Here is a 25,271-nt window from a genome sequence, read left to right on the forward strand (position 1 = left end):
TGCTTACTTTTTTTACGATCCCCTATTTGTAAATTTTTAAATTCCCATTTTTTATTATTTTGTTCATTTGGATAAAAGGAAAACAGAAACGATAAATAGCATTTACTGCCAGTACAAGACCAAACTTTTCTCGTAAATTCTGAAGCTTCTTAACATAATTTTAAACATCTAAACATTACATAGCTAAAATTAATGTACGTAATGCCTTTCACATTAATTATTTCTTAGTATTTCGCAACTTAGTATGAGACGGAAATTACGGAAATGTTGGCTTGAATTTCAAGGTGGGCTGAACTTAGATGTTTCTGTTATTACGATCTTTCTTACCAACTAGCATCAATCTTGACAGAATCTTGTGATCTTTTTATAGAGTAGGTTGCCATGGTTACATAATGTCTCGCTTTTGTATGTTCACATCTGACGTGATGACGCGGACTCTTATTAGCAATTAAATGGAACTCCTCGCATTAGCTGCATAGCGATCGCACCATGGAATTTGAAAGGAGAGAGTAAAAACAATAATAATTCGATCATAAAAAGCAGCTCCTTGACGGTACAGGTGTGAAAGAAGACAAAAATTATATTCTACATTTTGTGAAGAACCACCGTTTTTTCCAGAGCATTGATGATACTATTTATAATCTTAACTTTCACTTAATGGTGAAGTAATGTGGTGTAATAAGAACTTATAGCCTTTCTTAAATTTTATACTATCATTGATTGGATTGACATTTGATACAGTTTTGGTTGTCAGTATCTGAATTAACACTATTTCTGTTTTTGTTCTTTGACTGATTAGTTTTAAAATAGGTGTGTTTCCAGCACCTGCATTGAAACTACTATTTTCCCCCTGGTTCACTGGGTTAGCACTAATATCTTTATTGTAGAATTAACACTATTCTTATTTGTTGTCTCCTGATGGATTTAAATAATAATTATCAGTTTTGTTCCACAATTGGCTCTAACTTTATATTTGTTTTTAAGTGACTGAGTTAACTTGATTTTGTTTTTACCACATTTGTTGACTGACTGAACTCCAATTAGTTAAGTTTTACAAGTTTTTTTATTAGTTAGAATGTGTGCTGTACTGTGATTTTTCTTTTCTTTTTCAGACTTTGATAATAGTTATTTCAATTTTTTGATTGATTGGTTTGATATTATTTTGAAACAGTTTTTGCTTTGGATTGGCCCATTATGTGTTTTTTTTTATTAGTTGAACTAACAATACCCCCTCCCCCTTTTTTTGGCCATGTACCCCTACCAGCTGAAGTGTTACTTATTTCAATTAGTTTTACTTCATCCTTTGAACTGATTAAGTTGTTTTATAATCCCTGCTCTGTTTGGATTGACTCTGCAGGATACAAATGTATATGTAGTACTTCTTGTTTTCTCGTAAAGTGATTGCTTCAACTTCATCAGGAATATTCATACATAACATTTTGAGCCATATGTCCAGTTTTAGCAATAGAATGTTGGTCAAGGAATATGACTAAGTGTCTTTGACTAGTTCCTATTGTTCTGAGTCATTCCCATATAGTGTCATATGCATTTTCTTATGGGAAAGATTGTTGTAAAATACAATACACTTTGTAGAGGTGGACAGTGATCTTTACCACTGGCAGCTCAGTTGATACGTTGAGGATGTGTCCTTTGTGTTTATTATTGGATTCACCAACAGTGACATGTATAGTACATATGAACTGAGAGTGATAGCATTATAAAATTGTGTATATAATGGTATGCTTTCTCAGTCTGGGACATGCTGAAAAGTAGTTAAAGTTTTATAAGTTCTTCACTAGTTAGCCTATATCTACAGTATAAGCACTGCCCTCTCTCCAGTAAATTTGTCCACTTTAATTGTTTTTGTCAGTAAAGATGATTACTCATTACTCTGTACACATTGTGTTCAGTCTTGTTCTTGCTTCAAATTTGGTCAAAGTCAGAATTCAGGTTTCTTCCATGGAACATTTTCTTATTGAACCTCATGTTACTTCAGGATACTGTCTGAAAGGTAAATCAGTGCATCTGAGAATACCACAGAGTAAGGTAGTAATGAGAAATGTTCATGCTGTAATCACAGGATTTGTTATTGTAGAGTTTTCTGTTTTCTGAAAGAGTGCATTTCTGCAGGAGAGTTATCCAATACTAACTAGATCTTTCCAAAAACAATGGACTGAAGAAGTGTATGTTAAAGAGGGAGTCACATTACTCCAAATATTCAAATGATATTCCATGATGTACTACATGCAAGGTGTTTAGTACATTGTCATCATATAACATAATAATGGGAACAATACATCAAATGTGCTGTTTTTTGTCAAGAAAACAGGAAGTCTTATCTTAAACACTTACTGCTGAAGTGGTGACATAGTTTCAGTTTTGTAAATAGTGGAAAGCAAGTCTAGTGGTATTGCTAGGGTTGCTTCTGTAATACTAAGACTAAGAGTGAACACACTTCTTAAAGAACATGTGAGGTTGTTATATGATGATTGTACGAGTAATCTAGATTTGGCCTACAGACTAAAAAAAGCTCAGTAACTTGTTGGTTTAATATGGCAGTGTATTCATGGGCCCAAATGGCTCATTAGGTTGGACAACAGTAATTTTCCATGGCAATAAGGATACATGCCCAATAAAACAACCATTTTGAAGGCTTCCTTGGATAATACTAATGCTGAAATACAGTGGATTTATTATGCAGAAACTTAAAGCTGTTAGAAAATGCATGGACATCTCCAGCACAAGGAGGGTACACCAAGATTCATTATTGATTTCTGATTGTTGAACCTGATGACCTACATTGGTGACTTTACACTCTTATAGATGAATGTCTGGACCATTGGACGGTTCAGTATTTTATACTTGGTGGTTAGCAAATTGGATGATAAGAGCAGATCTAAGACTGCTTTTACCACTCAAGATAATTTTTATAAATTTTACATCATTCCATTTGTCTTGTATAACACTTGCATCACTTTTGAGAGACTAGTAGAGCTTACACTGAAACAGCTATAAAGAAAGAGGTGGCTGACCATTGTCAGTGATGTCTTGTTGTTTGGCCACATGTTTGAGTTTAGTGCTGAGAACATGAGCATGTTGTTTTAGAGGTAAGAGAGGTTGCTTTAAGCTTAAACCCAGGAAGTGTGCATTTGTACTAATGTAGGAAAAATTCCTTGATCAAATTGTAGGTAGAATTTTTGAAGCTAATACTTCTGACTCATCTTCACTCAATGCATCTATTCCTGTTCACTATCTGTCTGCTGAAGCTTAATTTCAGTAAATTTTCTTAAGTGAGCAGTGAATTCCTGTTAGTGCATTGTCGCATTTATAGGTCAACATGTTTACACCATTCATGCCGAGTATTTTGGGGGTATCCCTGGTGAGTATGAAGTTTTTGAACACCTGTAAGATCGGACACAACCCTCTTTCTTCTTCTTTTCTGCTCAGACTTACCTTTATCTAACTAGCATGATTTCCCAGCCAGCCCTAATTCTGATGAAGCTCCTTCTGACCTTATTTTCTATTTTCACAGGTATGTGGCATTTCACTTCTTGAGTCTGTTTCTATTACATCTGAGGAATTCTTTCATCTGCTATAGAATACCATTTTGGAATAATTATTTCTTCTCTTTTTCTCCTGACATCTAGGTTTTGAAATAAAGATCCTTCTCAGCTTTTTTTTATGCCATGTGTTTCTCATTATACTTTCCTTCCAGTAAGGTCCACCTCTATTTACTTATCAGCTAAAACTTTAGGTCCTCATATTGTTTTTTTTTGGGGGGTGTCACCCACGAGATCTTCTTCCCTTCTTCATGTCAGTATTCTCACTTTCATACCATGATTATGTTGATCTTGATGTTTTTTTAATCTGCTCAGTTATTAGTTGTAGGCTATAATCATTCTCCTGATCCTTTTTCTTAGAAGGAAGGGTCAAATTTTCACATTTCTTTGGCAGAAGTATTTCCTGACTTGGTTTCTGTTATGCATGGCTGGCATTCTCCTTTGCTATGTGGGCTTGAAGGGGATTAGTTCCCCCACAACAGTACTAATGACATCCAATGAACCTCTTTCTTGTAACCTTTTCATTTTGCTGCCATATCACCTCATTTGGTTGCTCAGTCAGTGGAAGCTCATCAGCAGGAGCTGATTAGGGCTCTAGTTTTGAGGATTACCTTAGATCGACATCCAGATAGTACTCATCATATTCTTGCATTGTGATCATAGTGATTAGGTCATCTTGATAGCGACTGTGTTCTGTTTCTTATGACTCCTCCTCTACAACTTTTTGGGAGCCATTTGGGACTGTACCTTCATCTATGAACTCCTTGACTTTGAGACCCTTGGGTTCAACAGCTACTTCATGTTGGTTTTTGTGTCCAATTTAATCAACTTCCTTCTCTTTCAGTTTCTTTTCGAGTTATGGACAACTCACTTTCTGTACTTTGTTTGAATGAGAAAGTTTCAACTCTTTGTTCACTGGGGTCATTGGGGCTATCAAAGTAGTACTTTCAGTTTCTCCAAGGTTTCCTTCTCATCTTTTTTTGTGATACCTAAGAAAACAGGAGAAGGGAGAATTATATTAGATTTTTCCCATCTCAATCATTATACTGACATTTCTTCTTTCTAGGATTTTACACAGGATTCTTCATCAAAGCTGTTGGATGACAAAAGTGAAGCTCAAAGATGCTTATTTGCACATTCCAATTCACGGCTTTGCATTTGTTTCTTCATTTCATACATCATGAAATAGATTAAGCTCAAAGCCCTGCCTTTTGGTCAAGTTTTGGCTCCTTATAACTTTACATGTGTAGTCAGTGCTTTTGCTGATTTTCTACATGACTGATATGTTGATTTTCATCATTATGTGGTTGAATGGATTATACTAGCTTGGTCATTTCATTACTCAATGATTCACACCCATTGTAACATCTTCTTCTTTTCTGGGTTGGATTATTTGCAAGTGGAAGTCTTGATGCACACCCAATATATTGCACATTTCAGGATTTGTATCAACATTGCTCAAGGCAATATTCATCCATTATCTTTGATTTTGTAATCCCTAGTATTTTGGGTACACCTAATCCTCTATTCTTGTCCTTCTGTCAGAGACATTCTCTGTTTTGGAGATGATGGCTTCACTCTATGAGGCAATTCACGAAGGGTCATGCTCACATGAGACACATTAGGAATCCAAGTATCACATTAATTTGTCATAGTTTTAGGCAGTTCACCATGTCTGCTTGGAAATTTCCACCTTTATTACAACAATGTTAGGTTTTGATGAATAGTCTTTGATTTGCTGCAGCATCTATTCTGTGGCAACATTTGCATTGTGTAATTTTCTGAGTTGGTCATGTGCCTAGGGCAATGAACCTTCTAGCAGATTCTCTTCAATGAGTACATCAGCTTCTCCCATCAGTACACCCTTCACCCTTCAAATGTTTGTGCCTTCATTTTGGTTGATCTTTGATTGATGCATTTACAACTGCAGTCAACCATTATCTGCTGGATACTGATGCTAGCAGTAGTGGAGTTGGAGAAGTATTTTGTAGATGAAGATTGGAGTAATAAGTATAATTGCATATGTTAGTCATACACTGATGACTCCTGAATGCAGATATTGCACAAAAAGAAAAAACCGCTTTCAGTTTTATTCATTAAACATTACCACAACTACTTGTATGATACAAATTTCAACATTTGTGTGGATGATGTGACTCATGAATTAAAAATATGGAAGGGATGATTGCATATTGTATTACAATGTTGTGAGAATATGTATTTGCTGTACATCATCACCCAGGGATTCAACATTTCCTAAATGTGAAAACCTGTCTTTTTATTGAATGTGCCGATCCTGGATACCATATGGGAGTTAAGTGACTGATGAATCGTACAATGTGGGATCCCACTGTAATGTCTAAAATAACATGCCGCTACAACCAGGGTTCAACAGAAACAAACAATTTATTAAACTGTAACAATGCTTGGAATAAAATTTAGCACTTACCAAAAAAACAAAACAAAAAAAAAAGTTAATAAAAAAGTGCCTGGCCAGGGCTTGATAATAATGTTAACGAACAATGAAACAAAAATATTAATTATTTCAAATAATGGAAGCAGGAAAAAGAACCAGAGAAAGAAAAAAACTATTTCAAAAAAATAAATAAATTCCAAAATCACTTTTGTATATTAATAACAATTTCAAGTGAGAAACAGCAATAGTTCACTAACTATATCATGATTCCATTTATGAAGCTTATGGCAGGGTATTTATTTATGAGAGTGCATCTCATGTGAACATAAATTTACATGATATTTTGCTACTAGGGAAGCTGGTTTCAGTTTCATAATACATACATATTTACTCAATATAAACGTGATCAGCTAGAATGTGAGTTAACATTTTGATGCTACTAAAAATTCATAGATAAATTAAATGATACAGGGGATAATAAATGAATGATAAACAAAACCGTAACCAAAAATATTATGTAATTTGCTATATCACTCCACTAGTGGTTAGATATCATGATTAATGCTTCAGAAACTGTGGGAATAGCAACTAAAGTAATAATTGCCATGCAGCCAGTTGAAGCAAGGCCAACTGAAACTGAGGAACAATTTGCAATTGCACGTAACTTAAGGTAGTTATACAGTTAACTGAGAGTGCAACTATACTGCACTGTTGTTATAAACCACTAATATGTGATTCTCAACCTGTGTTTGCAGCTAGCAATTCCCAGAACTCTTAAACAGGAAATATTTCAGGCTTGCATAGTACAAGGACTGTAGGAAACCAGGGTATTGCATGGGTAGTTTTTCTAGCCAACTTTGCATCGACACATTGAGCGATGATGCAAACACTGTACTCTGCATGTTGCACAGAAAAGAAACCCAGCCAAAATAGAGCTGGTTCTGGTAGAGAGTTGTTGGTTCTCTGTCTAGTCTTCTCCTTGAAACTGAACAAGATAATTGGTTTATGTTGGTTGATTATTGATTATTTCACTAAGTGGGCTAAAGCACAGTCCATCAATGATGTATAGGTTAAGAAATCCACAAAAACATGGAGCTTATTTTAACAGCTTATTTTATTTTTATTTTTCTGAGTTTCAAACGTTTGGGAGTGGCTTAGATGCACACTTTACTGTATCACTTCCAGTTTGTTAATACCAATGAGCTGACAGGAATGATCATTTACTGTAGGTCATGATGGCACATTTTCTGAGAGAACTGAACACTAACTGGTTGTTTGCTAAACATGCTCACATTTACTTGACAAATGCAGCTTCCTGAGGACATGTTGGAATGAGAAAGTGCTCCAGAATATTGTATGTACAGATATTGTATATAGAACAGCTATGAAAAAATAGAAGAGGGGGAACATGTCTGCATAACATGACCCATTTTAGAAACCAATAAATCAACAAATATGCTTACCTTTCAAACAATACTAAGTTAACTACAAATAAATAAGAAAGTTCGTTTAGCTGAAACATTTACCAGATACGCATGCCTCTTACAGTTAATTTAGGTAATTTTATATTTCTACACAAATTACCATGTTGTACCTGTTTTTTTGTAATTTCAAACAGGTGAATCTCTCCAGTCAAAGTAAAAACAGTGTTTTTGTCAGCATAGAAAACTAAACAAAATTGAAGGACTGAGCTGCAATGCACTGCAAGTCTTCCCTCATAATGAAACTTGAGGTACAAAACTGTTGCTTGCTCCTATTATATGCACGTACACGATTACTTAAATGTGTGCATGGAAGTATTTGTATTTGAGAATTCTACAAATAAAGCCATTAGACAGCAGAACTAACTCTGTACAGCAGTATGCTCAAAGTATGTGCTTCCAGCCATACTTTAAAATCTACAAATGTTCCATTTTTTACATTATGTGGCATTTTGGCTCTGAAAATTTGTCACTTTTGGGAAGGGCATGAAACAGTTCTTCCCGATTTAAAACATTCACACATTTAGATCATAAATACGTGTTCATACTGGGGATTTAGAATTTCCAAGATGGAAATACTCCCTTTACTTAATGACTGTAAAAAACAAATGTATATGGATCAACTTGGGAATCCAGGACCATCCAGAAAGAGACCTTCACCAAGTCATACCTCATCTATGGTAAGCATAGTGTTGTGTATTGTAACAGATGAGAATCCACGAATACAAAGATCAGTAGCAAAAGCCGTCCATATGTCTCAAACAACATTATGCAGCCCAGAGTGACCAGGTGGTTAGTGCGCTTGACTCGCAATATAAGGATTCTGGGTTCGAATCCCCATTCCACCAAGCATGCTTGCTTTTTCAGCTATGAGCGTGTTATAATGTGATGGTCAATTCCATTATTCCTTGGTAAAATAGTAGGCCAAGAGTTGGCGGTAGGTGGTGATGACTAGCTGCCTTCCCTCTAGTATTTCACTTCTAAATTAGGGGTGGCTAGCGCAGATTTCCCTTAATGTAGCTTTGTGTGAAATTTAAAAGCAAAACATAACGCAACATAGTCAAGAAGAATGTCCGTTTGAAAAATTCACATAAGCTGCTTCCACGAAATATCTGGTTTCCCGGTGGGACAGTGGTAAGTCTTTGGGTTTACAACGCTAAAATCAGGGGTTCGATTCCCTTCAGTGGAAACAGCAGATAGTCCGATGTGACTTTGCTATAAGAAAACACACACACGAAATATCTGTTCAATCAACCATGGAATAACTCAGTGAGCTAGAGAATGAAGTATATATATTCATGCTGTTCCACATGAAAACATACAAATCAAGTCGCTATATACAGTTTCTATCGATTTCTGTGCAAGCAGACTGTTGAAAGAGGCACTGGGAAACAATTGTCCTCGTAAATTACATGGTTTATCTCTGAACTTCAAGGAGGGATGGTGTGATTTGGATATGACAGCCTTAGGATAGAATCTTTTGCAGTGGAATTAATGCTGCAGGGATATTATCAAGATGCACAGTCGTCAGGTAGAATGTGATCGAACGTGGCGACATGGACTGTAAGGATCGTTTTAATATTACGTACTGAAATCAATCTCTATGTATGTCGAAACTTCATCATCATTCCTGAAAATAAATAGTCGCAACATTTAGGCTAGGCCTGCTCATCAGGACATGTCCAACATTTGTGGATTAACTAGGCTCTACTAGGGAAGGACTACATTAAAACAGGCATCCAAAATAAACTATATCTGTATTTAGGCTTGTCACTGAGAAATAATGAAAGTAACCATGGAGAATGTAAGCTACACACAATATACATGCTTTTTGGTATAAAAACAAAATCTTATTTTGCTTCAATATCTTACAGAAATAACCTTATGGTAGCTCGGAGATAATGCAATTTTACCATTTTATTTAGGAATAAAACGCTGTGACAAATATATGTCGAAATGTTAGGTTAATGTATTGGCGGTTTAGCAGGAAAGGTATGCAACGTTTAAGTTATCTTTAGGTTAATGTATTGGCGGTTTAGCAGGAAAGGTATGCAACGTTTAAGTTATCTTTAGGTTAATGTATTGGCGGTTTAGCAGGAAAGGTGTGCAACGTTTAAGTTATCTTTAGGTTAATGTATTGGCGGTTTAGCAGGAAAGGTATGCAACGTTTAAGTTATCTTTTGCGTTTTACGAGGGTAACCAAGCAATTTAAATAATTAAAAAAAAATGAATGAAATTGAATTACCAGTATTAAATATTGAACATATAGCATTGACCCGATTATTGGTACATAATTTTGATATATCTCATTGTACCTGCAGAATTATTGGTAGACGGAAGAAGATACCGCACTAGTTTCAAAGCACCTTTTTGATAAGTCTTTGTAACACGCCAAAGGAAGAATTATTTGGTGTATTTTATGAATATCTAGTAACAAAAAACAAAACTGTAGTTCATATAAATAATGTAATTGTGAATATCACATAAAAGTTTTGTTTCCCGGAGTGAATAAAGGTAGCGTCTTTGGCTTATATGCGAATTATAATATGTGATGCTTCATTACTTTTGTATTTATATACATATCTGCACTCTGGTCCCAAACTTTGCCTATGTTTGTTTATAACCCGTGCTTTTCCGTCCAGTTTACCCTGCTGTGACATCATACGTCACCCAGCAACACCGCTTGTTGTTATCGCACGTGTCTGGTCGCGTCATATATCGTCGATCAATTGATGGAATAGTTGTAGCCAATGATGAGGGCGGTAGTTCCTGGTGTTGATGTGGTGAAGTCGCCATACTCTCTCTCTCGTCTATTCCTTGCTTGAAAAAGGTTTCTTCTTTTCAACCGAGACAGAGCGAGTCTTCAACATAAACAGACCGAGCCGCTAACAAAGGAATGTAATACATACCTACGAGCCGTCTACAAGACGTTATTATCCGTATGGTTATGATGTGTTATTAGTGTGGCTTAGGACCGGCGTATTTCTTGAAGTCTATGTTTGTGACATTATCGGTTTGGGGCTGACGCTAACGGGTGCCATGCTGTTTAGTAGTGGAGAAAGGTTTGCTAGAATAAACCTTTGAGGCATTTGTATTGATTTAAAAAAAAATAATAACACGATGAAACTCGTCACACAAACTAGTCGTACAATAAATGATGTTGATTGAATGATTTGTTGTGACTGGTATACTAGTCCAAACTGGTTTTATATAAAGTATGGTGATTGGCTTGAGGTTGGATGATATTGTATATAATACATCTAAACATGAATATATAAAAATCAACAACTAAATTTTATTAACTCTGATTTTTTTTTGTATCCATAACTAGTTTAAATCCTTCACTTTGTTCTTGTTCCCTAAATTAACTACAATAGCAGTTATGGAACTGAAAGTAAAAAATTTTAGTTGGTAGTGAATATATGTTAAAGAGTTAAAGCAAGTTACAGATTGTTTGGTATGCTGTTGTTTTTTTTATCATACTGTTGTAGTGACAATGTTCAGTAAAGTTAAAGTTTTTAAATCTATTGAAACAGAGAATTGAAACAGAGGGACAGGCAAAAGCAGTTGGGGAAACAAACAACAAGACGAAGTACACGAATCATGGACCAGCATTTGGAATCCAATGGCTGTGAAGATGGTCCCATTCCACTAAATGTGACAAATCACTCAGATACTACACAGGAAAAGGTAAAGTATTTCATAGCTGATTAGATTAAATCTTAAACATACTGGCCATCTTAGCATTCAATGCTTGCTTATTTCATTTGTCTTCCAGGTTGTTTTCTAATAATAATATATTTTTAATTACGTTGCACAGGTTCGCTATATAGTACAGTTCTGGATTTCAGAGCTGGTGAGTCAGTTTTGAATCATTGCAATATCATGAAATATTCCCCACACATGAAGCTGTAGGTGCATTACAAGGGTAACAGTCAACTCCTTAGTGTGGATGGTGGGTGATAGGATGCTGTTGACTGACTGCCTTCTCTTTGGTCAGCAGTTCAAAAATTAAGGATGGTGGCAGATAGCCTTAGTAGCTTTGCCATAAATATTTATAAAATGTGAGCTGGAAATTACAGGCCTTCCAGTGAAGCCTATAAAACCTAATCCTTTATTTCCTTTATTCTCGTTCAGAATTGGCCTCAAAACCATTGAAAACATATACATTTGAAGATAAGCCTATATTTTAAACTGAAAACATATCCACAAAACTCTTGATACTGTAGTCAAGGCATTATCATAATTATCCAATACAGATCCATGCAAATATAATGATTGTGCAGAATTTTTGATGTGAAGAAATAATTCATACCTCATTATCAGCATTATATGAAACCTTTATTTCTGCAGTGGTGTATTTGGAAGCCTGAAATTAAGATCCTGTTAATTAATAGATTATTGAGATATTTTGATTTGATGTATGAAATTTATAGGGCACAGATGTTGAAGCTAGATAATTTGTAAATTATAATATATTTTACAAAAATTGTTACTCAGTAACATTACATATGGCCATGAATTGTAAAAGATACAGTTTAAATTACTTAGTAGATAGGCCATTATATTATAAGTATGAAGAACAGCACTAAAGAATAAGGTGGTAAAATCTTTCTAGGGTAAGTTTACCTCACAAAAGCTTTTGAGTATACTACATCAACATCCTGCAACATTTTTTTTTCACAAATTGTTTGTATGATCTCTTAATAGTTACATCTGTATTTTCAATTTAACACAAGTACTTTGTTCAGTCAAATAATACCAAGCTAAAACCCAAGTTATTTTATGTTCCAAGAAAACGATGTTTCTTAACTCAGTTTCTTCTTTACCATTAACTATTCTTTGTATCCTTTTGAACAGGTTATTATTTTTAACATGGTAAGACCACATACTAAAATAAAAGTATCCTTCTGTATTTCTCTTTTCTATCTCTCATGTTTAGCTTCCAGTTGAAGCTTGTATATATTAATTGTACCAGAGAAAATTTGTAAAAGCAGTTTTTATATTTCCTGATACATCTTTTCTTAAACTTTGTTTAATTTTTCACTTAAGATTATATGATAACATATCAATAATTTGTGATAATAATTAGTTTAGCGAAATTTTCAAACAATAATAGTTTAAATACTCTATAAAAGTGTTTACAAACAAGTTATAAATGTTCTTAACCATTTATTTTGATCATTTGACCATTGTTGAAAATTAATGTTGCTTCTGTGTGATAAAAGAATAGTGTTAAAAATAAATAATTAGTTTATAGTAGCAAATAGCACTACTATGTGAAATTAAGGTAGACTGGTGTATATTACTCACCAGACTAAGAAGTCAGATCGGCAGCCATCTAAACACTCATCGTCTGGTCGGCACGGACCTGCTCGTCCTCGAAGACAGGCTCCAGCTATTTCTGCTAGCATTCTTCTACCTCCTCCAGGTTCTCCACCAGCTGAGAGAAGACCAACTCGACACTCACCCTCCTCGCCAGGACAAACACATTCTGTCACATCTTCTGTTGAGAAAAAACCTCAAAAAGTTGCCACCTCTTCACCACCTCTTTCTCTGCCATCTCAACCATCACCAAACAAACACATTTCACAGTGTTCTCCTACTGCATCTAATGTTATACTCACCCAAATCATGTCTCTAAACAAGCCAGAGGTAACAACTAGTCCATCCAAATATGCTCGCCAATCACAGCCTTCTTCTTCTAAATTATCTCTGTCCACACCAGAAAGGAAAAAGCGGAAACGACATCCACAAACAGTCATGGATCCCATCCCATCTCACTCAAATAAAAGAATTCGTCTTCAGTATCAGCCATTCCAGTCTCCTGCACCAATAAGTCCTATTCCTTCCATTTTTCGACAACATCCAGCTAAATCTCCAGATGACAAAATTGTACTTTTTAACAAGGGAGAATTTCTAGCTGTACGCAACGAAAATGGTAAGTAATTTTTGAGTTTCTTAAATTACTGCATATGTTGGTTTTATTTGTTTTGACACCTATGCCTTAAAACTGTATCTCACAATTATCAAATTCATTTGATATGTATTTAAAAGGGGTGTTATGATTTACTTGAATAAAGAGTGTATTTATAAAGTTTATCTTTCACTGCTATACATACAATATAGAACATACTACATATAATTTTTTTAGCCTTGAAACATGCTATACCAATTGTATTTGTTTACTAGTTTTAAGAGTTAGATAAGTAATGAAATATTGAAATGTCTTTTTTTTTGTTTTATATTTTATAGATAAAAATAAATCTGGCACAGGGGGAATTCTTGATCTGTAAATGCAACAGTGAAAGAAAGAGTAAAGGAAAAATAAAACACAAGTGTATTTTATTTGTATGGAAAGTGACCATTTGCCAGTCAATACATACATTTGGTTGGGTCTTTTAAAGATAAGTTAGTGAAATATTAGACAGTAAAGTTATAGGTCTCATTAAGTTGTAATTTTTATTATGAAAATAATAGATAGTCCAGTGTGCACTGCAACAACTTTGTTTTGAGCTTTCTGATTTAGTTCTATAATACTGAGCCCAAATAATGTACTAGATGGTGGAAAGAGACAATAGGTTATCTAAACTTTTTTTTGTGAATTCAGGTTATATCAATTAGCCAAGTAAAATTTCTTATAATCTTTTCTAGAAAGCCTAAGTCATCTCCCTACTTTCCAGTTACAAATTTTATAAAATATCTGATACAACTAATATGTAGGTTAATGTGTGATGATTAGTTTGGTGAAAAATAATTCACAGCTGTAGAAAGCCAAAATTTTTCATTCTTAAATAATACATAATTATACAGTTTTTGCTGTAAAATTCGTACTAAATATATTCTTGCTGGCAATTTTTAAAGGTTTTGTATTCGTGGATGAAACCGGTTTCCCAACAAGTGTTAGATAGATGAATCTGCAGTAACAGCAGAGTTTGCCCAGGAATTTATGAGGGTTTTCATGAGAGAGATAATTTGGCAGAATTTTTTTAGTGTAAAAATAATGAGGCTTGACATGTCATAAACAAATAAACAAAATGTTTTAGTTTTTTCTTTTATTGGAAAAATAATGAGGCTTGACATGTTATAAACAAATGAATAAAATCCTTGTTTTGAAAATAAATAGAAAACCAATGCATGTATCCACTCTGACAAGTAAACAGTCCTTTCCTCCTCTGTACAGCATTTAGTTGTCTTCTTTCTCACAGGATCAATTGTAGTAGAACCAACACGATAATCTTCAAGAAAGTAGATTCTCTTGATAGATCAACTAGTGGAAAATTTAATCAAGAAAGTGTTCTTGAATCTGGAATGTAAACTCACTTTCTTTGTCCACTGGATGCATCACCTTGTGACCTCTGTTTCCTGACAGCATTGATAGGATGTAACTCTTTCAATCCAGGTGCTTCAGTAACTTATTAAAGTGAACAGAAAAATACAAAATAACTAGAAAAAACCATGTTAACAATTTCTGGGCCATATGTTTCTGCAATGACAGTGTAAAAGCTAGGTAGTGACTGTAGTGCCATCTAGGGGCCATCAAACTCAATTCATATTATTTCAGACATTGCAAAAAAAAAAAAATACACTGGGAAAAATTGGAAAAATTGAGACTTAGACTGAAAGTCAGTTGCCCAAGGTAGAAAAAAAATTGTTTTCTCATTATGGTATTCCAACACACACTCAGAAAAGCTAGACTCCTTTTCTGACGATATCCAGTATATCTATCTCCCACAAAGATGGATGTAAAATTCAGGGTGCACCAGGCAATATACTTTTCAGAGTCCTCACTACTTCACTAAATTTTTGGAGTGACTTCCTCAAAATACTGAACAATGTTTAACATCAGAAAATTCATTAGCTCAGAAAGCAAAGAATTGTGACACCCTTTTCGTTAGTAGTTTTCCAACTACCTAGCCATCTCAACTTTGAAGATCAACAAATTCCATTCATATTGATTGTAAGGTTGATGTTAGCTTCTTGAACAGTTCTAGTAACTCTTCATCTGGCTCCTTGAAAACCACAAGGTAAGTATCTGATGCTTCCTTCTCACTGTTGGGTGGGTCAAGATGACTTAAGATGTCCTCCTCTGACTCACTGAACTACTACAAAGACTCTGGGCTAAGCTAGTGCACCAAGGGCTTGTCTGTGACATATGGAAACAGCTTATTGACATGCCCCACATGTTTTTTCACACCTTGTGCTTGTATCTCATACATTAAAGGACCAACTTGTTGGAGTACCAGGTATGTACCAGTTCATATGGATCTAAGCTCCTTTTCTGCTGCTGGTATGTAACACAACCACACCTAGTTACCAGTGTTGGAATATCCATCTCTTCACCGTCTACTCATAATGCCTCCTCTGTTGCTGTGCTCCCTTCCTGAGTTGTTGTTGGCTAAAATCTTATTGTCTAGCCATTGTCAACCTTAGTCACTTTACATACTGTTGGGGGCACTGAGGAGCTCTTTTTGTTGTGGAGAACCATGCATCATGTCCACAGGGAGGGACATTCACTTTCAAACATGATCTGCTTTGGCACTGATCCTTGCTATTTTGCTTTGTATGTCATCATTACATAAGCTCACTTGGTTTCATTGAGTTTAACAAATAATGCAAGCATCAGAGTAGGTGTGATAAGGTGAAGTATGGGTCTTTACCACACCTAACACCTTACACAACTTGGGGAACAGTTGGCTGTTAACATTAGTACCCTGGTCAATGTGAATTTCCTCTAGTGCTCCAAATTATGCTGTCCGGCTCTCAGCTAACTAGTCCTTGATGGTCTGCACTGACATGTTGGTTAATGGATGCACTTTGGCCCACTTTGTGAAGTAGTAAGTGACTACATGTATGTAGTGATACTCCCTTGCAGATTCTAGGAGTAAAACAGCAGCATCCATGGCTATCCTCTGTAAAGGAGATCCAAGAAATGGTTTTTTCTTGGAGTTGACCATGCCTTGGCTGGTTCTTCTGCTGGGTAGCACACACTGCACAGCATTAACACTAGTGCTGAACATATTAACTCACTCACAGCCAGAACAGTACCATTGAATGTTAGCACAAGTACATGTCACACTTTGGTGCTCTCTTGTCCTGGTGTCATGTAAAGTCCAGATTATTTCTTGCTGCAGTGTTCTGCACTAGCTGCAGCACTGCCAGAACATTTTGCCTCTCAGGCTGGTAACAACAGTACAGACTTGCTTTTTGCACTCTCAGTTGTTTGTATAATTGCCACAGATGACTTCTGTCTGAGCTACACTCCTCTACTACTGCTGGGTGGGCTTGTCCTTGCTAGACAGGACTTCAAGAAGCACTGACAGTAGGTTAGGGTTCTTCAGTTCCTTGTCTCACAGCTTCTGAAATGTTAGTTTTGGCATTCATCCTTCAGTGTAATAATTTATTTTATGACCTGTTGTAGCTATGGCTGTTACAGTGGTGATTTCAACTCCCACATGATGTTCAGGATCAGGACATTACATGAACAGACAAGGTCTTTCTATGTGGCAAGATAGTCCATCTATATATCTATGTTACATGCCTGGATGATGGATTATGGCCATCCTATTATTGCAACATTATTATCCAACATGCTATTATCTCTTCCAAATTTTCAAAGCTTATGAACCACTTCAGTGAAGCATGATCCACCTAGGTGGTGAACTTGCTACCATACGAGTTGCTGTGGAAGTGCTTTATGAAGACATCCACAGGAAGTACTTCTTTCTTTGTTATACAGTATCTGTGTTGAGGAGCCATAAGCATATGACTAGCATATTCACTTATACATTCCACTCCATCCTGCACCTCTGATACCTTTGGTGCTGATTTCATGGTCTAGGTAAAACAGTCTTGAGGAGTATAGGCTAGCCTCAGAACGTCAACTATAGCAAGCTTCAGGAATCCAAATGCTTGATCACAATTTTCACTCCAGTCAAAGTGCACTTCCACTTTTGTGAGAGCTGACAGTGATGAGAAACTGACCATAAATTGTTGCCTGTACAACACAAAACCGAGAAACTTCAGTTTTCTTGTAGTCAATGGCTAGTCTCTCACTGTAGCCACCTTACTCATGTCCATTGAGACTATTTTTCCTGGAAATGTGGCCAAGGAACTTCACCTTTGTTCCTGTGAGCAAATACATCTTGGGGTTCAGTTTGAGGTCTCATTTCTTAGGCATTGGAATACCACTCTCAGATCCTCGAACATTGCTTTGAAAGTGTTGCTGAACACTAAAACATTGTCAACACAGACCAAGCATTTGTCCAACTGAAGTCTCTTGATGGTGGCTGGGGTATTACACAGACCAAATGACATGACAAGAAATTCATACAAGCCATCTCTCGTGCTTAAAGCAATTTAAATTCTGATTTTGTCATCCAGTTTGATGATACAGTACCTAAATGCAAAAATGTTAAATGAATGGGAGCCTTCTAACTCCTACAGACATTCATCTGTTCTTGGTAATAGGAAGTTGATAGTGTGAGTTACCACATTTACCTATCAGAAGTTCACACAGGACTTTGGAATGTCTTCTTTATGTATGACAAGTACCACTGAAGATGAGAAAGTACTCTTTGAAGGTTGTGTATGATTCATTTTTTGCAAAATTTGTATTTCAGTGTCCAAAGGAAGCTGGTGTAGCAGTTGATTTTTTTTTAATGTGTGTCACTCACTATATGGTGCTGCATATCAGTTGTTTGACCCAGTTGGCCACAAACACATAGGCATTTTCACCCAACAATTCACCGTGTTGGGTATACATTGTCAGCACAGTTGTCAACCAATGCCCTCAAGTTTGTCAGTAGCCCTGTATTTATTCTCAATTGCAGCATGACAGATGCAACCCAAATGGCCACTTCCACTTTGCTTTCCTGCCAAAGAATATTTCATTATGAAGCTGGATAGGTGATTGTCCATAATTGCAAAGTAATACTGGAACTGCATTCCTTGTAGGGCAGATTACTGCCTGAGATAGTGTTACCTGCTTTTTGGGCAGGAAACAGTTTATGTTTTGTGTAGCTTCTGTAACTGCCTTGTGAGGCACCAATGCATAGAAAGTTGTTCGGATTAGTCCAGCGAATAGATAGCACTCGTATACATGAAGGTACTATAATCCTTATTGCCACATATACTTGTGCAGCTCATTGTTCTTTTGCTCAATCTGGGTGGCATTAAATGACTTTCCCTTGGAACATCAGCTCATCTCTTTCACAGGCAAAACTGACAAAATACTCTGCAGTACATCCATCATGGGGATGTCTGTTTCTGACCCAAGATTTGAAACAACCATTTCATTCTGTGGGTGACACCTCCCAGACTGAGCCAGAGATTTACCTTCCCTCTCACGCCTAGCATAGAGCAATTCTGTATTCATTGACCATAGTTGTATCTTTACTGGGAGGGCTTGGAAGATTGCAAGGTCCACCAGGAATTCAACTTCCATCTTTGCACCTTTATAAGCACAAACCAGACCCTACTCAGCACTCACAGAGCTTGAATGACCACTAGACTTCTTGGCATGTACCAACTACTGTGTTCTCTCAAACTGGTGGCAAAGCCTGGCTTAGGTTGTATTATTTTTCCAGAGCATTAGTTACAACATCTACCTGTTGTAACTGATCATCTCTGATCTGATGGCTGGTTCAAGTATCTTTCCCCAATTTGCTACCCAGCAAAGTGAGGATGTTAGGTGTTGGTGGGCCTCTGCTGGGCTGATGACTGGAGTCGGTTGCCCTGCCATCCTTTTGATGCCACAAAGCCCCACACATCCACAAGAGAAGCAGAATTTTTTTAGTTTCCATCTTGAATGATTTCCAGATGGAGGCAGCAGCCCTGGCTGTGGTAATGCCCTATGGATGGGTATTTTGGTGCAATTTATCCCATGGAAGGGCATGCATAGCCTTTACCACTCACTGGAGGTCAGTGTGGCTGCTGCACATTTTCATCCTGTGGAGGTGGCTGGCTACTACTCTCTCTTGAGTTTAGCATGCCATGGTGGCAGTACCTGCATCACACCCCTTTGCCAGTGAAGTTGCCACTTCAAAGCATGTCACAATGGGCATGTTTTCCGAGAGAGTGAAGATGTCCTTCACCTCTATCTGCTGTTGCATAAGTTCATTGGTGAGTCCTTCAATGAACTTACCTATCAGGATGTCCTGATCTGCTGAGACCATTGCTGGGTATGTTTTTCTGTACAATTGGTACAGGTAGTCCACATAAGTGGCCAGTCCCTCAGTAGCTCCCTTCTTTCTGGTCTTAAATTTGATCTGAGAGATTGCCTGATCTTTCACCAGTTATGTTTATAATTTGTTTAGTTACCCTTTGTCTAAGTGGTCGACAGTATCAAGGATCAAATCATCTAAGCTCAGGATCAGGTGTTGAACAGCCTGCTCTGTAGTCCATCCATTCCTAGTTGTGACCTGTCTGAAACTTTTTAGGTATTGATCAAAGCCTCTTTTTGAATATAGAAGGCATAATTTGTTTGGTCTCATGTACAGAACTCTGTGTGCCAGGCCAGAACCCATTCTTTTTGTATTGATCCTGACAGGTATCAGGAGGAGGTGTTGTCAATACTTTTGGTTCCTGCTGGAAGCTATTTACAGATACTCTTACTCCTCAGCTGGTGGTTGACCTCTGATTCTTGGCTGTTCAGTGATGAACTGATAATGGTGGTTTGCCGAACAACTCTTCACAACCCGAGTTGTTGGGGACTGTCATCACTGTGATGGGGAACCTCTCTGTTCTCCACTGTGCCTTGGTCCATGGGTAATGGTCTTCATCAGTGTATGACCATTGCCTCAACTGTTTGGGAGACAATACTAACTGGTAGAAATCCTATGTCAGCAGCATTCCCAGCCTCTGTTCACTAGTCATTGGTGGTTTTGACCAGAGTCAGGGTTTTATGCTCTGATTGCTGATGGACTGGAAGTTTGGTAGAGAATCCCCATGTGTTCTCAAACTCACTAGGTGCCTCACCATTCCTGCAGACCTTGGTTATCCATGCTTCCCTGTTGCCAAGATTAATTCTCAGAGGCACCACTTGCTTGTGTGGTCTTGTTGCACCATATGTGAACAGATATCCCTGAGTCAGCAGTTGCAGATTGGGGGATGTAAGTGACCTTCACAGCATTGGGAAAAAGTCTTAACTTTAGGAGAGGTCTCCCACTAGACTCAACACACTTCCCACTGAACCGTCTCTCCATGAATGGACTCTTTATCTCTCTCCATTATAAATACTTCAGTATTCCGAGAAAGTCATTCTTTTTATGGAAGCATTACCTTAAACTCATTGTATACAAAAGATTAAGCTGGGTTTAGTATCGTGTTATCTCAATACAGAAAAACCCCACAATAAATTCTCGTTACAGCATCAAATTTTCCTCTTTCTATCTACTTGTGGTATTCACTTATGAAACTGGTTTCCTGACAAGTGTTAGATAGATGAATCCACAATAATAGCAGAACTTGCCCAGGAATTTATGAGGGTTTTTGTGAGAGAGATAATTTGACTGAGTTTTTCCTTTAGTGTGAAAATAATGAGCCTGGACACATTGTAAACAAATGAACAAAATCCTTATTTTGAGAATAAATAGAAAACCAATGTGTGTTTCCAGAAAACTAGTGCGTGTATCCACTCTGACAAGCAGACATCCTTTCCTTTTATAGATAGCATTTAGCTCAGTTGCTTTCTTTCTCTCAGGATTGATTGCAGCAGAACCAAGACAATGGTCTTCAAAAAGTTAGATCCTCTCAGTAGATCAGCTAGTGGAGAACTGAACCAAGAAAGCATACTCAAATTTAGAATGTAAACTTGCTTTCTTTGTCAAGTTGATGACATCACCCTGTGACCTCTGTTCCCTGATAGCATTGATCGGCTGTCACTTTCAGTCGTCATAATCGGCCAGGAAAGAATATTCCAGTGCTAACCCATTCGACCTAGATGCTTCATCTAATGCTGAAATATCCTTGTGGGCAAAGGAAACATCACCTATTAAAGAAAAGAAAGAAACAAAGTAACTGGAACAAGGTAGTGTTAATAACTTTCTGGACCACAGGTTTTCACCATGACACTGTGGAAACTAAGTAATCAAAAATGTTGAAAATTTCTACATCACTATTGAAAGTAGAAAAAATAAACATATATAAAAAAAAAACCTCTTACACTTTATTTTATATTTATTAAAAATGTTCTCTATTTCTTGAACTGAGGTCATTAAGATTTCCTGTATTGTATTGAAAGTTAACTGAAGCACTAACAGTTTGAAAAATCACTTTATTTCATAACATTTTTATATCCCAACTCTTTTTTTTCTTCAAATAATTGTTGCTATACTATAGGTGTTTTGACATTGGTCTCTTTGTTAAGAAGGGAATTGAATGATTTTTTCGAATTCATGGTTTGCCAATGAGAATTTCAGAAAAAGTTGGCATAAATTTAATTTAGCATTTCTATTGCCAGGATTAGAGTTTTAATATACTAGTAATATCATATTGCTTTGTGTAGTTACCCTGTGAACAAAAAAAAAGTCTTACAACAATTGTTACTGAGTTTTATTGTTTTTTGCCAGATGTTTAAACTTTAACAACATTTAATTCTGTTCCGTTCCTGATTTTCAAAACAGTTATTAGATAGTATTGTGGACCAGTGCAGGTATAGAACTAATATGTGCAACCTCATTACATGTGTGTACTAGCAAATGTTTTTCTACCTTTCACAACGTTAATTTCATTTGTTTCTCCGTGGATGGCATATGCTATTTGCCTTGCAGGCCTATTGAGTATGGATCATTAATGTAGTCGACCATGCTATGTACAGCATCAGACATCACTTTCATTTGGCATTGGCTTCAGTTAATGAAGATTGAAAATTGAAGTGGATACCAAACTTGAATTGTTTGCCTTATCACTTGTTCATTTAAACTTGATCTTTCGGGGGTCCACCCGAGTTCCTCTAAAATATTTCATCTAAATTGGTTCTCCAATAACTTGTGAAACCAGATGAGTGTACAACTCTGCTTTATGTAATTTGTACAAATGTGTCATATTTTATAAGTGCTACCATAAAGGTGTATTAGGTCATACATGTGTGTGTGTGTCATATTATGGCTAAATCAAAAAAGGTAATTTTTCAGTATGATTCAGGTTATTAATGCTTGCCACAGTGAGAATTACATTTTGAAGATTTTTCTACCCAGAACTAAGAAGTGCATGAAAGCCTGCAGTTTAGCAGTATTATACTTTTAATGTTGACTCCAAACATAGTTCTTGATAGTTGGTATTGCATAATTTATGTAATTATTACTTTTGATAAAAAATGTACTTAAATTTAAACAATAAATTGCAATGGTGAGAGAAAAAATTATTTTTATACTTTTTGCAACCTACTAATGAATTTATTTGTTTTCATGGATGAATGCATTCAACCTAATGGTTGGACTGTGGATCTTAGGTTTTGTACTTCATTGTATTTTATTGTCCCCCTCCTCTCCCAATCACCTTCTACAATTTGGTGTCATAGGTGCATTATAGGAGTGACACTCAAATCCCATTATTCAATTAGAATAGCTTAAGAGTTGCTGGTGAGTGATATTGACTAGCTTCCTTCTCTCTAGTCCATCATTTCAAAATTAGGGATGGCTAGTATAGATAGCCTTGAGTAGCTTTATGTGAAATTCAACAAGCAAACATTTATTTTCATTAGAAATAATTATAACTTTTATTTTCTTGAAATAAGAAACTGTTTGACATTTTTAAACCTGTGATAAAATGTGAAAGAAGAATGTTTTGAATGTGTATGTCCAGAGTTTTAGTTATGATGGATAATATTTGTTCCTTATGCAATAGAGAAGTTAATTAGAATAATGAGTATTTTTTCCCCCAAACAGGTGGATTCTTTGTGTGTCGGGCATCTCAGAATGTGTATAAAAGCAGTAAACGATTCAAAATCCAGTGGCTGAGTAATGACAACAACACTAGTGTTTACACCCCAGATTTCTTTGACTTTACTGGTATGTGATACTGTTGTTTTATCATGCACCTTACCATTGTTACCCCATGTTTTGGAGGTTTCTAAATTTGAATATTTTGAACATTATCATGAGGTTCTGTTTATAAGTGCTTTGAGTTCTTATGGTAGACTGCACACCATTTTAGAAGTTTAGTGCTAGGTCAGTTTGATTTTATCCATGTAATGGCATGATGATTTTTTTTCCCTAATACATTACAACCTCTTTTAAAGCACTATATTATTAAAATAATTTAGGTATTTACTTTTAACCTTCTCTTCATGGGCATCTTTTCCTATGCATATCATGAGGTTTTAGTGAGTTGGAATCATAATTTAATTAAACTACTTTCTTTTCATGGTGTATCAATACATAGCATAAAAACATAGCTAATAATCCATATTTTAGTAGTACATAGGTTTTAAGTTTTTAATTTTATAAGGCAATATAAAAAAAATTAGAATTTTTCCTAGTGTGAGAATTATGACATTGTGACAATCCCCTTTTTTCTAATTTATTTACCACCTCTCCAATGAGTATGAAATCTAATGTAAATTACTTATTATAACATTGTCATCACTCAGGCAAAGCATAATTTTCATAGTTTTCAATCTTATTTGATTACAAAGCCATGAAATTGACAACCAGACCCCTTTTGTCATGCCCACCTGTCGCATTCTCTCTTTCAGAAATTGCCAATAGTTTTCTCTGCCATTCAATACTATATTATTTATAACCAATAGAAATCCAAGGTTTTCGTCTATCAAATGGTGATTATATTACGTTGTTTTCTGTACAGAGAATTGTCTATTTTGCTTCCAGTTGAAACTTGATTCCCATGGGAAAAACATCATTAAGCTTTGCTGAATTTTTAACGGCCCTTGTCACAGTTAGAATACCAGAAAAATTTTGATATTTATGAATCATTGTCTACTTTTTGCATGTTATTATTCTGTGTTCTTTGGTGCAGTACTACTAAAAAAAAAAAGTAGGGTTAAGTGTCATCGACAGTCCACAGCAAAGAAAAAAGACCCAGATAAGAACTTTTTACATGTGTATTCTTCATTTATTATTATAAAAGTAACTAAAATGTAATAATAGGAAACTTTTTATATTAGTTAAGGTGAAATAAATAATAATAGAATAAAATTTTTTCACAAGGTACACTCGCAAGTAGCTAGTGCATAATGTAGTTTGATAGCGTAACGTGAACTGCCAAGTAATTTACAACTTATGATGGTGTGAATATTAATTAGTCAGGGTTCAAAATGCAATAAGAAATAGAATTTAAGTATAAATAGATGTATACTATTATGAGTATAAAACTATTTAGAATAAACAAACGTAATCTCATATTACAATTTGAAATCATTCTAGAAAGAAAAAACTTTTAATTTAGATCTATTTCAAATTTATTTTTGGTGTTTAGAAGTCAGTCAAATTGACCAACCTTGTATAAAGTTACTGTAGAGAAAATAAGATAAAAGTATAAAGTTTTACTGAAAAAAATGTTTTAAATTTATTTAAGAGGTTTTAGAGATTATGCAAAAAAATTTGAGATTTGTGAGATGAAGAAAAGTATTTTTAATCATAATGTAGAAATCACTTAGCACTCTGACTGGTATGTAGAAATTTTATATATTCATGGACATATCTTTTGTAAAATTACTGCATTAAAAAATCTGATTTTCTGACATGATATCCCACTTTTGTCCCCATTTTCTTGTAATAATAATTCATGATTGTGTGGCAGCTAAGCATCGGTAGAATTATCGATGTACTGCTGTCTATGATGATGATGATGATG

General features: G+C 35.7%; 1 protein-coding gene across 4 annotated transcripts in view; it reads left to right on the forward strand.

Annotated features, from left to right (window-relative positions):
* LOC106457476 (tankyrase-like protein) overlaps window positions 1-25,271 on the forward strand; it is a 167,279-nt gene that overhangs the window by 35,084 nt on the left and 106,924 nt on the right. For 2 of the 4 annotated variants that reach the window (XM_022383425.1, XM_022383426.1), the window contains exons 1-4: window positions 10,313-10,519; window positions 10,994-11,147; window positions 12,774-13,398; window positions 23,345-23,467. In XM_022383425.1, the coding sequence (XP_022239133.1) occupies window positions 10,497-10,519; window positions 10,994-11,147; window positions 12,774-13,398; window positions 23,345-23,467 (925 nt within the window). In that variant the 5' untranslated portion in view covers window positions 10,313-10,496. Of the gene's footprint in view, window positions 1-7,622; window positions 7,709-10,312; window positions 10,520-10,993; window positions 11,148-12,773; window positions 13,399-23,344; window positions 23,468-25,271 lie in introns of those variants that run through there. The other 2 variants (XM_022383428.1, XM_022383427.1) reach the window with 2 other exon arrangements.

The sequence above is a fragment of the Limulus polyphemus genome, unplaced genomic scaffold (genome assembly GCF_000517525.1).
Source record: "Limulus polyphemus unplaced genomic scaffold, Limulus_polyphemus-2.1.2 Scaffold336, whole genome shotgun sequence".
Lineage (NCBI taxonomy): Eukaryota > Metazoa > Arthropoda > Merostomata > Xiphosura > Limulidae > Limulus > Limulus polyphemus.